Genomic DNA, 16,639 nt, shown 5'->3' with positions numbered 1-16,639 from the left:
ATGTGATAGCTCAGACATTTTAGAACATTGGCCTGCACAACCTCAGGTGAAGATCCGAAATGTGAGGTTCGGCACTTCACACCTTTGGTAGTTTGTGTTTCTCAGGAAGCTGAGAGACCCATTGGTCTGTGATGTCTTGGTTTAGTGCTTCAGCCCATTTTCTCTGGATAGCATGTGAAGGATCTCCATTTGTTGTTCAGTGAGCAATTCTTGGAGCCATAAGCTAGGCCATAGGCTACAATTTGAAAGGGGATTCATTTTCAGATAAAAAATAAATCCGATTGTGGTTCAGGATTATTAATGGAATCAGTGTCAAATGTTGTTGATTAGCTTCTTCAGTACCAGGTGTATGTGTTTGAGCAATACTTTTACAACAATACTCTGATAACAAAATAGGATCTATAAAAAGGTTATTACTAGTGCTGGGCTGACTGACATGATGTGACTGTGAATATATTGTATCTAAAAGAGATAACAAAATATCAGGCAAAGTGAAAATTTTGTGGTACAGTGTCCTAGGTATAGGGAGGAATTACAGTGTTTTAGGCTAAGTGAATATTTTGTGGTACAGTGTCCTAGATATAGGGAGGAATTACAATGTTTTAGGCTAAGTGAAAATTTTGTGGTACAGTGTCTTAGGTATAGGGAGGAATTACAATGTTTTAGGCAAAGTTAACATTTTGTGGTACAGTGTCCTAGGTATAGGGAGGAATTACAATGTTTTAGGCAAAGTTAACATTTTGTGGTACAGTGTCCTAGGTATAGGGAGGAATTACAATGTTTTAGGCAAAGTGAAAATTTTGTGGTACAGTGTCCTAGGTATAGGGAGGAATTACAATGTTTTAGGCAAAGTTAACATTTTGTGGTACAGTGTCCTAGGTATAGGGAGGAATTACAATGTTTTAGGCAAAGTTAACATTTTGTGGTACAGTGTCCTAGGTATAGGGAGGAATTACAATGTTTTAGGCAAAGTTAACATTTTGTGGTACAGTGTCCTAGGTATAGGGAGGAATTACAATGTTTTAGGCAAAGTTAACATTTTGTGGTACAGTGTCCTAGGTATAGGGAGGAATTACAGTGTTTTAGGCTAAGTGAACATTTTGTGGTACAGTGTCCTAGGTATAGGGAGGAATTACAGTGTTTTAGGCAAAGTTAACATTTTGTGGTACAGTGTCCTAGGTATAGGGAGGAATTACAATGTTTTAGGCAAAGTTAACATTTTGTGGTACAGTGTCCAAGGTATAGGGAGGAATTACAATGCTTTAGGCAAAGTTAACATTTTGTGTTGTCCTAGGTATAGGGAAATTACAATGTTTTAGGCAAAGTGAAAATTTTGTGGTACAGTGTCCTAGGTATAGGGAGGAATTACAATGTTTTAGGCAAAGTTAACATTTTGTGGTACAGTGTCCTAGGTATAGGGAGGAATTACAATGTTTTAGGCAAAGTTAACATTTTGTGATAAGTATCGTAATTACAGGGAATATAAGGTTTTGGTCTTGGTGAACGTGTGTAAATCAAAGGACTTTCCAAGTCCAAGTTTTTGTGTGTTTTATAGTAAAGGACTCTGTTGGTTTTTGTCCATGGGAACAGTTTGTATAGATAGTGGGTATCAAGGTTTCAAGTATTTTGTTATTACCTAAAAATATCTAGGTTTCGGGCTTAGTATACACTTCATAGTATTATAAGGAAACATCTTGTTTTGGTGCAGTCTCAATCACTTTACTTACAATATCCAGATGTTTTACTTAAACTTCTCTAATGTGTATTATAGTGGATGTTAATATCGTAACTACATGATCTGAGCATGATGGTACTTATGTGGGTCGGATCTTAGCTGTATATAAAATAAAGGACTCGGATCAGGATATCAATGCATAAATCTTTTTCTTTCAGCTTGACACAGTATTGTTAAAATTAGTGTAAAAGTCTCTTGACAAATTCTCTCCAAACTTCCTATGTCATGTATAGGTTTGTAGATCAAGTATATTGCTGATTTTGACAGAGTTATTGCCCTTCATGTTCTCATTAGCCATATTTTGTCGTAGGATGGAGCTATGTGAGTGTACAAGAAAGGCATTTCACTTTTATTTAAACTTCAGCAAAATCTGCACATGTATTATAAACTTTACAAGGAAGCTTAGAATCCCTATCCATTCCAGATGATCATGCTGCTTCCAACTAAATACTGAACCAATTAACATTGGAGAGGCATTCCTCCTGAGATCAGTGATATCACTCATCAACTGGAAAAAAAAAACAATCTCTGAATGGATTTTAACATTACGTGATTCTTCCTTAACATCAAGCACATGTTGGTACTGAAGTAAAGAGCCAAGGAGATCTGGTCTATATTTACACAAATTTGCACTGACCGAGCCTCTTCAATTTTTTTTTTCTGAGAATACAAAGCTTACATTGGACCATTGGTTATCAAAAGCCAAATCACCTTTTACTCCAAATGTTGAACCTAAAAACTACATGTTTGTATAAGTTTTGAAAGTCAGGTATGTAAAATACAGTTTTGAGGATTCAAATCAGTAGCTTAATATATTTATTTTACAAGAATTGTAAAACAAGATATACCAACATACCCTAATGATTCTTGTTGGCCTGGATGGAAGTCTGCAAAGGGTCTCGTGGAAGGAAACAGGTGTGCCCGTGGACATCCTTGTGGTTGGGCACTGTTGACCCCATGACTTTCCAACATAGTGGCAATTGTCAAATGGAAGCCATGGAATAACTGTCTTTAAGGATGGTTTGGCTGACTTTCAGAGTTCAGCTTCTATTGTAGGTACATAATGTTTAGATTGTTGAATATAAAGACATACTAGAATGCAGGTAAAAGCGTGGATAGCTGTCAGTGATAAAAACCGGATTTTCTCTGATCACCTGAGTCAAGTATAAATGTACACGTGGGAGTATGTTAATGCCTGATTGTAATGATCAATCCACTGAAATAGCCTGGTATTGATCGTGGTATCATGATCAGCAGGGCAGTGTTGTCTCAGGTACAGACTTCAGCATTGATTCAGTGATGACAAATTATCAACTGTTATTTTTTAAACAATTTTCCTGATGTGTCATTGTTAATCAAACAGGCTGTGAACAGTGGTGAAATTTTGTCACTTATCTCGAATTTCATTACTAGAAAATGACAAAGTGTAATTAATTATTATGCTGCAAGACCATGCCTTGTAAAAAAAAAACCCCATCCACAACAGATGCAGTTCCATTAGCTAACCAACAAATACTGTAATATAGCTCTGTAATAAACAAGGATCTTCAATGTGGTGGTGCCAAGTGATCAAGACAACAGTCCCCTGGAGGGGCAGGAGGCCAGCACCCTCCACCCTCTACCCTCTAGCAGAAAATGGTTCTAACATTCAAGAATTCCATTTACAAAAGTCAGACACATGAAGAAAGTAAATTCATCACCTTAAACATAGACTCTGACTGGGTGCTTGGGATGTGCCTTTGTTGGATCAGTGATTCTAAGCTATGTAGAAGACGGCAGTGGGAAACGTAATCTTATCAGTAGTCAAAAATGATATACATAGTTTGATCATACTGACATGGGAAGGTCTGAACTGTCAACAACATGTCCAATAAAAATAACAAACAATAAGTTGATAAAACCTATGAATTTAATGAACTTCCTCTCAAAGTCATTTTCTGTTTGAAAAATTAAAGTGATTGCGAACTTTAACTGATTTTCAACTTCTATCAGCGAAAACTACTGTTTCATTTTATTGTGGTCCAAACAGTGTGGGTCTTTGACTGGTTAGACCAGAATTGTTTTTGAAATAGTGGCAGACAGAACCTTATGTTGTTTTCTGGCAAACATTGACAAAGCCTGTTAGAACCTGCATTTATATTTGTATGTAAGACAGGAATTATTCCTGAAAAAGACAAACAGATTTCTCCACGGAAACAAACAGGCTGAATGTCATGAAAGTTAACTTGTGTAACATCTCCTTATATTGACAGCAGAAATAGATGTGATCAAATATTGAAATTTCAAATTATCTATATTTACTATATGTCAGTATGTGAAACATTGCTAACCTGTTGGCTTCTTCCCAAAGAAGCATACTTCAATGTTCATCAGAAGCATATATGTTTGTGCTTTGTAGTCATTGCTGTCAAGCATTCTGGTGAAGCCTGTTTACAGACTAAATGGCACATTCATTTTAGTATAGCAATGTGACCAACACACAGAGAAAATCTTTTCGGTCAGAAAGCTAAACTTCCATCAGAGCCCCCAGAAAAAGCCCGGCCTTTGTTTTAGTATATAACTATTTTAAGACTTAATTTTTTTGCCAATGACACCTTTCCTCGGTTATTTTGTGGGGACTAGAACTAGAAATAAATTAGATATTTGACCTTGCTGTATTGGAGACACCTGTGGTTCTATGTATTGTTCCCAAGCTTTTTACGCTCACGGCTTGATGAGACTGAATCAGATGTGTTTGGGACAGACTCTCTTCCTAACCTATTCAGCTGTATTACAAAATCAATAATAACCTGATTGATGTGTTGAGTTCGATCTAACTTTTTTTATTTTCCCTAGTAGGAAAAAACTATCAGAATGTTCAACAGTCAAGAGACCTTTCAAAATTTCTGATTAAAAGCCTGCCATGTATAATGTTTTTTTTTGGGGTGGGGGTGGGGAAGGTTCATTTTGAACTTGTCAATTTAAACATTTTTCTACTGATGTTATATTACTCTCTAATGTTGACTCACATGCCCTGTGGCAATTCCATACTTAGAAGTCAGGCTCCATTTGTGGTAGCATTACAATTAATCAACCACAGCCGTATTTACCTATACGCTGTACTCACCCAACATGATCAGAATGTCATCACACAATAAGCTGACTGGTCAGTAGGGAGACAACTCATCAATACAAATTTGTCTCTGGGGATGAAGCCTCTGCATAAGCACTGCTGAATATGTATTAATTCAGACTAGCTACAAAAAGATGATTTATTCATCATAATATTCCATAACACATAATGCCTGGGCCCCACCATTATTTCAGGGAGAGTGGAGACCATGTCCAGTCTATGGCCTAGCATCCCATCACGCTATAATCTCATTCAAATCAATGACATACTTTGAAAACCTGTCATTAGATAACCTTTTCCTATCATCATTTAATCAGTTAAAATCAAGAAAACAAAAATATTTACTGAGTTTTGAAAAAGTACTGTGTCACAACTGTAAGATTTAGGTACAATAAATAATTAACTTATAATTACTGAGTGTAGCTTTTGCCTACTTGTATGTTAATTTTTATGGTTAGTTACCACACTGCAAAGTCGAATATCAGACTTGCTTGTTGATAGAATCCATCCCAGGTCTAGCATGATAATCTTTAGCTGATATGATGTATTCTGGTTGATACAACCCCCCTCCCATGGCTGATTCTGAGTGATTCATTGGTACATGGTTGGGATAGGTGATGGAAATGACTGTATGATAACTTAGAAATATTGCTGGTTTCTGTTGATAGATGTTTACTCCCAAATCGCTGATCGACCTCCTCAGGTCAATATTATTATGATACTTGACACCTCCCAAGGTGATGTGAAATGAACACCTCCCCAGGTTGCTGTGGTATGGATTATGCACTCCACCTCAGGTTGATATATAGACACATCCCCAGCTTCATATGATATGGACACCTCCTCTGGTTGCTATGATACAGATTCCTTTTCTGGTTGCTTTGATACAGAAACCTTCCGAGGTTGATATGATATGGACTTCTCCCTAGATCAATATGATATGGACACCTCCTCAGGTTGAAATGGTATGACCACCTGTTCAGGTTGCTATGGTATGGAGTATATGGACACCTCCCCAGGTTGCTATGATACAGACACCTCCCCAGGTTGAAATGGTATGACCGCATGTTCAGGTTGCTATGGTATGGAGTATATAGACACTTCCCCAGGTTGGTAAGATATGGACACCTCTGGTTGTTATGCTACAGATCCTTTTTCTGGTTGCTTTGATACAGACACCTCCCCAGGTTGAAATGGTATGACCGCATGTTCAGGTTGCTATGGTATGGAGTATATGGTTGATATGTAGACACTTCCCCGGGTTCATGATATGGACACCCCATGTTGCTTTGATGCAGACACCTCCCCAGGTTGCTATGATGCAGACACCTCCCCAGGTTGCTATGATGCAGACACCTCCCCAGGTTGATGTGATATGGACACCTCCACAGGTTGAAATGGTATAGACATCTCTTCATGTTCATATATGGACACCTGCTCAGGGTGTTATGGTATGGACACCTCCCCTGGTTGATGTGATATGGAGACCATCCCAAGTTGATATAGCTCTGACACCTTGAACATCAGCCTAGGTTGATGAGGTCAGACTAATCCCCAGGTTTAACATGATACTCTGCTACACTGTTAGCCAGATCACAGGTGTTAAGGCCTATGTCTAAAGTTTTCTATAGCGCTTGTTATTAGTCCAAGCAGAAGTTTGTACAAACATTTCCCACAGAATCAGGATTATATGTTTGTCTTATCTTGCCATGTTTACAGACCAGCTACACTAAAAAATCCCAGCTGTAAACCAAGGAAATGCTTCACCTCATGGAAATCTGTTTTTTTTTAGCCAATTAAGGAAGGCTATCTCACTACAACCCTACCAGTATCTAACCTAGATTTCCTTCCTACATACAGCATGTTGAATCTTGTATAGAAATCACTATTTCTTGTATAATTTCATATTTATCAGTGTGATGTCAGAATTTTACATCCTCACAACAGTCAAATGTCATTTGAAGACAGTGTCTATGTATGACAGGGTCACCCAGGGACACTTTCATAGTGTTATCACACTGAAATGTGATTACTTGGACATTAGCAATCAACATCCCATCTGGCTACATTAGACTGAATGAATTACCTTATCTCTTATCTAAAGCAGAAAGAGAAGAAAGTTGTGGTATAGAAATGTCCCTGAACTTAGCTCTCGTGCTCCAATGCTCTTTAAGGCCATTTTCAAGGTATAATCAATTTAGGAATCTGTAAGAATAACATCTTTAAAAAGAATATAAGAGAAAAAGGTCCAAATCATTTGGCTTTTATGATCATATAATAGGGAGAGTAGTCACAAACCTTCCTAAGCTGTATTTGCTAGCTACAGGTATAATCAGTGCTTTGTGGTATCATTACTGAACTATTGCTATAAAGAATCATTGAATGGTGTTTATATATAGTATTGGTAGTGTGCTAATGTGTATGTGATTCACAAATTTAAAGCTGGTAATATTTTAGTGATAACACCTTTGCGTGGTAAGGTATTTACATGAATGACATATCTATAAACAATTATTGTAACTTTTACAAACCCTTTAAAGTACAGACGAAAAATGGAGGGAAATCCTGTATTACCTATCAATGCATATGATATATTTATAAGTATGTAATCTTACCATAGAAAATAAAAGAAGGTTATTTTTGAGCTGGCCTGTTTTTTCTGCATATCTTGAAAAAAGAGTTCATAAAGGAGACCACAAGCTGTTTCATGACTTTCAAGATAATTGCATCCATTTGAATGATGATGAAAAAATAACTTTTTAATTTTGTAATTCAGCAAATCAGGCATTCACAAAAGCCCTCCATACTGTTTCTTTAAGGTTGTTATAATTTTCGCAGAATTTTAAACATTCTTTCACGGGCCATTTAGTGTGCATTCTTCCTGTGTCTGTACCATTGGTAACAGGGTCTAAAACCTGTTTTACCCATCAGAGGGTTATCATCACAGATCAATAAGTTGTGGAAATGTTTCTAGAGAACATTAATGTAATGTAGATGGATATCTAACCTTTTATTATCTATCCTGAGCTGTAGCTGCTTGCCAAATAGGAATGGTATACAGGATAAAATGGGGAGGTGGGGTAACAGTCAGTGCTATATGGAAAGGTCTGAGTGTTGTAAAGATGGGGTCTGAATGTTATATGTTGGGGTCTGAGTGTTATATGATGGGTCTGCATGTTATATGTTGGAGTCTGAGTGTTATATGTTGGAGTCTGAGTGTTATATGATGGGGTCTGAGTGTTATATGATGGGGTCTGAGTGTTATATGTTGGAGTCTGAGTGTTATATGATGGGGTCTGAGTGTTATATGTTGGAGTCTGAGTGTTATATGATGGGGTCTGAGTGTTATATGTTGGAGTCTGAGTGTTATCTGATGGGGTCTGAGTGTTATATGATGGGGTCTGAGTGTTACATGTTGGAGTCTGAGTGTTATATGATGGGGTCTGAGTGTTATATGTTGGAGTCTGAGTGTTATATGATGGGGTCTGAGTGTTATATGTTGGAGTCTGAGTGTTATATGATGGGGTCTGAGTGTTATATGATGGGTCTACATGTTACATGATGGGGTCTGAGTGTTATATGTTGGAGTCTGAGTGTTATATGTTGGAGTCTGAGTGTTATATGTTGGAGTCTGAGTGTTATATGATGGGGTCTGAGTGTTATATGATGGGTCTACATGTTACATGATGGGGTCTGAGTGTTATATTATGGAGTCTGAGTGTTATATGATGGGGTCTGAGTGTTATATGATGGGTCTACTTGTTATATGTTGGCGTCTGAGTGTTATATGATGGGTCTACATGTTACATGATATGGTCTGAGTGTTATATGATGGGGTCTGAGTGTTATATGATGGGTCTACATGTTATATGATGGGGTTTGAGTGTTATATTATGGAGTCTGAGTGTTATATGTTGGCGTCTGAGTGTTATATGATGGGTCTACATGTTACATGATGGGTCTACATGTTACATGATGGGGTCTGAGTGTTATATTATGAGGTCTGAGTGTTATATGTTGGAGTCTGAGTGTTATATGCTGTGGCCTGAGTGTTATAAGATGAAGTCTACATGTTTTATGATAAGTTCATAAATTGTATGATGAGATCATGAGTGTTTTATGATGGAATCTACATGTTATATGATGGGGTCTGAGTGTTACTGATGGGGTCTAAGCGTTATGTAATTTGGTCCTAAGTGTTATATGTTGGGGTCGACATATTATATGATGAGGTCTGAGAGTTGGGATCTAGGTGTTATATGTGGGATACTGCATGTCATGTGGGGTATTATGTCTGTTATTTAGGGGTTCTGAAGTTTTCATGTGGGATACTGAGTGTTATAATGGTGTAGGAGTGACTATTTGGGCCAAAAATGTGTCAGACATACTCTTAAAAAAGAATTTAATAATCACCTTAAAAACATAAAAACAAGTTTTAGATAAAGAGGAATAGTACTGATTTTATTGTAAAAATTAAGGCTTATGTGAAAATAATATTGTACAGTCTTGAGCCCAGCTATGTAATGAGTTTCACAATAAGTATCACAGAATAGCTTGTTTATGTATAAAATGAATATTATGGAATTATAATTAAATGTAATAGATATCACTGCGTGACATACTTCATTGTATACAAATTTTTAAAAGTTAGCTAAATTGAGAATTCGGATACATTTAAATGGTTAGTGACTTTGCTTTATTTCTGTGTTTGAAAACATATTTCAAAGGTAAAAAAACTATCGTAATATTATCACAATAGTCAAATGACTATTTCAATAATATTACAATAATAATTTTGCAGTACAGTCTTGTCTAGCTGATCAGAGATACCAACTACGAAACAAAAAAAAACATGGTGATGAATTCTGCTAGAGTATCATATTTCCAGTTTATCATCTCTTACATCTGTGTATTTTGTCTTGCAGTAAATCAGTTCTTTTATACAGAGCTGTAAACACTGGTCTTCAGCCTGCAAATTGTCAGACCTATACAGGATACTGCTTCTAACATCCCTACCAGGAAAGCACATCTAGAAATTAGCCTACTTAATCATGCAGAAGAAACTTGCTTCATATTGCGATGTACTTTATTCTGATGAAATATTTATGAAACCGTTGTTCGGTTATATCCTATTACTGTTTTTAAACCCACAATTCTTATCCCCTTGTTGGAGTAGGGGGCAAGTAGTGTAACGGTGATGTCTGTCTTTCTTGTTTCAAGTCATGTCTTATCTTCTAAACAGTTTTACCTCATAGTTGTAGCAATTAACATCAAGTTTTACACTTAATCATATAAAGGTGGTCATCAGTTTGGTGTGGCAGCAAATAAAGTTGGTTGGCATAGTTTGGTGTATCTGCTATGTATGGTATTAGAGGGTCAAAGGTCACATTTGATAGTTTCATCCAATCCTAATATTCTAATGCTTGAGAGTGGAAGCATTCATGTCTTATAGACTTTTTGCTACTTAATTTATTATTGATAATACCACAAAATTATAAATCAGGCAAGTCTAATACATGTATAATGAAATTTTTGGAAGGGGATGACTTATGTTTCACAAAAAATAGCTCTGTTCAAATACAATACTGAAATACAGAATGATGGCCTTACTAAAAAAAAGTAAGCCTGTAAAGTAGATAAAGAAAACTGGAATTTTGATGATATAAAATTGACGCCTGGGTGATGTCTGCTTCTGATTCTGTTTGTGATTAGCTGCCTTTCATACCTACTCTACTGGGTGTTTTATAAACAGGAGACTTGTTCCCATCTGCTTGGATCGTGCCTCTCAAGAGCAGCCCTCATACATGTATAATAAAGTATGTTTTTGATGTGTTTCCCAGTATAGGCACTGTACTACACCTGTGTAGTGTTTCTTTATCAGGTATGCCATTCCATTTCCAGTAGCTAAGTTCACTGGTATAGTAGATCTATTTTGGGAGCATTTAACAGGAGTCAATTAATACAATACATACTGGTATTGTCATTGATAAAGAGATAACTTAAACAAACATTTTTATATTGTTCTTTCCTTAAACTGTTGAGGAAAGCTATTTACAACAGTAAATTAATAACTGTCGTCAATTTGAAACTGAAAAAGTATTTTTGCTTTTTTGCTGACTGTTTCTTATGAAATATTTGCCACAGTTTAAATCAACTTTCATCTTTGAAACATGGTGTATACATTGATCTTACTCCAAGACAAAGTGCGATGTCCCAAATTCAGGGTCGGTAATCCCTTAATTACTAGAGCAATTGCCATTTGTTAAAATTTTGTGTCAGGAGCATTACTTTGCCTGCAAGGATGTTGAAATGTGATGTAAACATCAGTCATCCAAAAACAAGGTGCAGTGCAGCAAAGTCAGGGCTCATGATCCCTCAGTACTGAGTTATTGCCCTTTGTTAAAATTGTGTGTCCTAAGTATAACTTTGCTTGTGCTAAAACTAAGAGTGTGAAACTTGGTGAATACATTGGTCATACGATCAGAGTGTGCAGTGCATCAAATTCATGGCCTGCAACTCCTTAATTACAGAGTAATTGCCCTTTGTTAAAAATTTTGTCCAATAAAGTCGTTTTTGGGGAGCATTCACCGATACTTTTGTCATTAGAAATATGGAGTATTTATTATGTTGTCAGTTTGTCAATTCGCATGTTTAAGACACTGCTAATGGAAGAGGGCTATAATTTTCAGCTGTAGCTGTGATGAGTTGTGTTGTGGTTTCTTGATCTGTTAGTTTGATGGATTTTGGACTGATTTCTAGGCCTGTCAATGTGATGGAATGTCGACTGATTTCTGGGGCTATTACTCTTATGGGTTAATAACTGATTTCTAGAGCTATAATTATGCCTGGCTTAACATCAACCTTGCAATATTAAAGTGCTGCTGACATTTTCTGGGGTAAAAGTTACCTCTGCACCAACAGTGACATGATGCTGCATTGTAGGATGTGAAAGGGATGCTCATTAGATACGGGATATCTGATTGAACAAATAGCTTGACTGGTGAAGCTATGGCAAATATAATGGATCTGTTACAACATTGTCAACACTGCAGTGTTGGGAAATTACAACAAGCAATTACAGTCACATCTGCAGTGCCTGCACAATTTTTCTGTCCATTGTTACTCTGTTAGTCATTTCAAGACTTTCGCATGAAGCTAAACTTTTAAGGCCATGCGATGCATTTCAGAATAGGAAACCCCACATTATCATCAAGCTGAAATTGGATGTAATTGATTAACATGTGGGGCATGTAAAAGAAAAGGAAAATTTTGGGGAAATTTTTTCCCTATCGTTACAAAACTGATTTGCAATCAGTGTATTAATTTTGTATATTAATACCTGTAAATGCTTTCTTGAATGAGATTTCACTACTTGAAAGTTGAATTTTCTTTATAAAATTTTCTCATCTTTGTTGTGTATTTTTGTCATTGCAGGGAACAGATTTTAAGGGTAAAAAATGATGACAACATTCCTTTTTTATTGGTGGGAAACAAGTGTGACTTAGAGGACAAGCGTCAAGTAACGGTAGACGAAGCACAAACACGAGCTCAGCAGTGGGCAGTTCCCTATGTAGAGACGTCTGCAAAGACTCGCGCTAATGTAGATAAGGTAAGCATGTGATATGAACCCCAAGAACTGTCGCACTACTTAAGGACAGTTTTCTTCATAGAGATGTCTGCCATGACTCAGGTTGATGTCATTCTAATGAATTGTCACAGTACTAGTGGACAGTTCCCTAGTAGTGACATCAGCCATGACATAAATAGATACAGAGATAAGGCAAGCAGGTAATCTTCCTAATTTTCATAACACAGGTCATTCATCTGTCCTGGTAATGAATCATCAATAATCACAACAGACTAACCTATCTGACTGGCCTGGTACATCAGCAGTGCCAGGGATTATCAGCTATAGGGGCATTATCTATTCTGATACTTCCATTAGTCACTACAGTAATAGAAGTAGACATTAAACTGTTGGTATATTACTGTGGTATATTATAGGTAGGAATCTCCATGAAGTACCTGTGATATGTTTACCTGTGTGCTAAATTTAGCAACAGAATGATATAACCCTATAGTCTAAATATAGATAAATAATTAAACTAGTGTCTAAAACATAGATATGCTATCAGAACCTGACACAGTCCACAGATAATTATATGTTTGATATCATTTAGTGCTGATCACCCTGACATTTCTGCTGTTAGAGCCATATTTTCTTAATTGATAAAATCACTGTTACTGGGGATGATTGAGATTGTAGTATGTATGATTCATTTGGCCGTGATCATGGTGTAGATCCCCTATGATATTTTAGTTATTAGTTGGTCTGTTTGATAAGAATCCTGGATTAAAATAAGAAGCTGGAGTAAATACCGCTGATTCCCTGCTGACTTGAGATAACAAGTGTATGATGCTGTGAGAGGTCTTACTACCAGGCTCTCTTATCCAGTATATTTCACATAATCCAGCTGGAGGTTGAGTTTCAAACAGATTTTGATTTTTCTGTCTGAATCATTGGAAAAAATGGGTGATATATCTTCCTTATATATATATATATATATTTATCTTTAAGGTTTCTTGGACACTAATAGATAGTTGATTTTGACTGAAGACTTTTTCCTTTGTACCCCAAATGAAAGTTCTTAAAATTTGGAAATTTTTATGACATGTTTCTGGGACATCTAATATCTTTAGGATAGGCTACATCTATTGCCATGCCTCATGATCTAATGTCTTTGGGAAGGGGTTGATTGGTGATTACCCTCAAACTTGTTAACGTGTACAATAAGTTATATATAGCTACATTAGGTGGATAGGACGGTTCCTGTGGACCTGTTGGGGACTTGTTAACATGTACAATAAGTTATATATAGCTACATTAGGTGGATTACGCTTCCTGTGGACCTGTTGGGGACTTGTTAACATGTACAATAAGTTATATATAGCTACATTAGGTGGATAGGACGGTTCCTGTGGACCTGTTGGGGACTTGTTAACGTGTACAATAAGTTATAAATAGCTACATTAGGTGGATAGGACGGTTCCTGTGGACCTGTTGGGGACTTGTTAACATGTACAATAAGTTATATATAGCTACATTAGGTGGATTACGGTTCCTGTGGACCTGTTGGGGACTTGTTAACATGTACAATAAGTTATATATAGCTACATTAGGTGGATTACGCTTCCTGTGGACCTGTTGGGGACTTGTTGACATATTCAGGTTATATATAGCTACATTAGGTGGATTACGCTTCCTGTGGACCTGTTGGGGACTTGTTAACATGTACAATAAGTTATATATAGCTACATTAGGTGGATTACGCTTCCTGTGGACCTGTTGGGGACTTGTTGACATATTCAGGTTATATATAGCTACATTAGGTGGATTACGCTTCCTGTGGACCTGTTGGGGACTTGTTGACATATTCAGGTTATATATAGCTACATTAGGTGGATGGGATGGTTCCTGTGGACCTGTTGGGGACTTGTTAGCATGTACAATAAGTTATATATAGCTACATTAGATGGATGGGGTGGTTCCTGTGGACCTCTTGGGGACTTGTTGACATATTCAGGTTATATTTAGCTACATTAGGTGGATGGGATGGTTCCTGTGGACCTGTTGGGGACTTGTTAACATGTACAATAAGTTATATATAGCTACATTAGGTGGATAGGACGGTTCCTGTGGACCTGTTGGGGACTTGTTAACATGTACAATAAGTTATATATAGCTACATTAGGTGGATAGGACGGGTCCTGTGGACCTGTTGGGGACTTGTTGACATATTCAGGTTATATATAGCTACATTAGGTGGATTACGCTTCCTGTGGACCTGTTGGGGACTTGTTAACATGTACAATAAGTTATATATAGCTACATTAGGTGGATTACGCTTCCTGTGGACCTGTTGGGGACTTGTTGACATATTCAGGTTATATATAGCTACATTAGGTGGATTACGCTTCCTGTGGACCTGTTGGGGACTTGTTGACATATTCAGGTTATATATAGCTACATTAGGTGGATGGGATGGTTCCTGTGGACCTGTTGGGGACTTGTTAGCATGTACAATAAGTTATATATAGCTACATTAGATGGATGGGGTGGTTCCTGTGGACCTCTTGGGGACTTGTTGACATATTCAGATTATATTTAGCTACATTAGGTGGATGGGATGGTTCCTGTGGACCTGTTGGGGACTTGTTAACATGTACAATAAGTTATATATAGCTACATTAGGTGGATAGGACGGTTCCTGTGGACCTGTTGGGGACTTGTTAACATGTACAATAAGTTATATATAGCTACATTAGGTGGATAGGACGGGTCCTGTGGACCTGTTGGGGACTTGTTGACATATTCAGGTTATATATAGCTGTAGTAGGTGGATAGGATAGTCCCTATGGGCCTGTTGGAGACTTGTTGACATATTTATGCTATATATAGCTACAGGAGGTGTGAGATGCTCTAATTGATACATTAGTGTTGTCTCTAATAAAGATGCTCCTAAATGCTGACACTTGTGTTGTAGTTAATGATGTAGCATGACTCCATCACATCAAAGATTGATCCTCACTTAACCTGCTATTATTATACTCTACTAGTAAGACATTCTGGCTCCATACCAGAAATAGTAGTTATAGCCTGTTTCACATTTTTTAAGCAACCACTATTTTATAGGGTTATTGAGGTCTGGGCACTATTTGTAGTGTTTCTCATGTCCTTCCGTTTGTCCCGTCACATGATTCTGTCACATGATTCTGTCACATTGCATTTCAAATCAAATGTTATATCTTAAGAATCTTCCAACAGATTTGCTTCAGTGCCCAGTATTATCATTCTTACATTAAGTTCTACATCTTACCTTATGAAGAATGAAGATAGTCATTTGTCAAGGTTAAAGGGACAAAGCTCACTTTGAAAACTTTTTTAATACATCAAACATTGATATACTTTCCTTCATTGAAGTAAGGGCATTGATTGATGTCTTTCAGTCATTTAAGCAATTGCACCGAATATGTAAAATTTATCTTTGTCATACAAACCATTAGAATAAATTGTTTAAGAAGCATTCTGAAGCTCAGATTTTTAGATAACTATACATCAAATGTGAACTTTTACTTGATAAAGGTAGGTATACTTCAGCTACGTTGGATATAAAATGGTATGAAGGTATTGTGAGAAGATTTGTGGCCGATACTTTCGACTGTACCAATGTGAGAAGCAATATATAAGGGGACCCCACAAGTCTATGGCATTTTTGCAACTTGTTGAATACAAGTGTAAAGGCTAGTGAAAAGTATCTTAGTTTTTTATTTCTTTTTATTTTGTTATTGATAGACAAAAATTGAATGCTGTCAAAACAACATTTGTAATATTGTTTTTGGTGCTCTAAAGTCTTCAGATAAATTCATTGTTTCCCTCCACATATCTAACTGTAAATTTGTGCTATTCACTTGTGTGTCTTTTGATCAATCTTCATTGTTTTTAGATATGCATGCACATCAGTGCGAATTCTAATCATTGATCACAATTAACAGATGTGGTCGATATGAAGCAATACTATCAGCATCAAATCTTTGTGGAAATAGAATAGTTGTTCCTCCTGTGTAATGTTTTACATGCATTTAGCTTCTGACAAATGAACACACATCATCATTTGTATGTAATTGTTATCATAGTTGGTGCAGTGGTAACACACTAGCCTTTCACCTTTTGTCAAGAGTTTGATTCCTGTATTGGATGTGCAAAGCTACGGAGTCACCTGCCCAACCATGTG

General features: G+C 36.8%; 1 protein-coding gene across 1 annotated transcript in view; it reads left to right on the top strand.

Moving 5' to 3' along the window:
* LOC132546583 (ras-related protein Ral-A-like) overlaps window positions 1–16,639 on the top strand; it is a 38,832-nt gene that overhangs the window by 13,540 nt on the left and 8,653 nt on the right. Inside the window, exon 4 of the mRNA XM_060210304.1 lies at window positions 12,282–12,456. Coding sequence (XP_060066287.1) covers window positions 12,282–12,456 — 175 coding nt within the window. The remainder of the gene's footprint in view (window positions 1–12,281; window positions 12,457–16,639) is intronic.

This window comes from Ylistrum balloti, unplaced genomic scaffold, assembly GCF_031769215.1.
Source record: "Ylistrum balloti isolate Yb309-2 unplaced genomic scaffold, AGI_CSIRO_Ybal_v1 Utg369898, whole genome shotgun sequence".
NCBI lineage: Eukaryota > Metazoa > Mollusca > Bivalvia > Pectinida > Pectinidae > Ylistrum > Ylistrum balloti.
The sequence above is the reverse complement of the archived record's forward strand: the minus strand, read 5'-3'. Positions and strand labels throughout refer to the sequence as shown.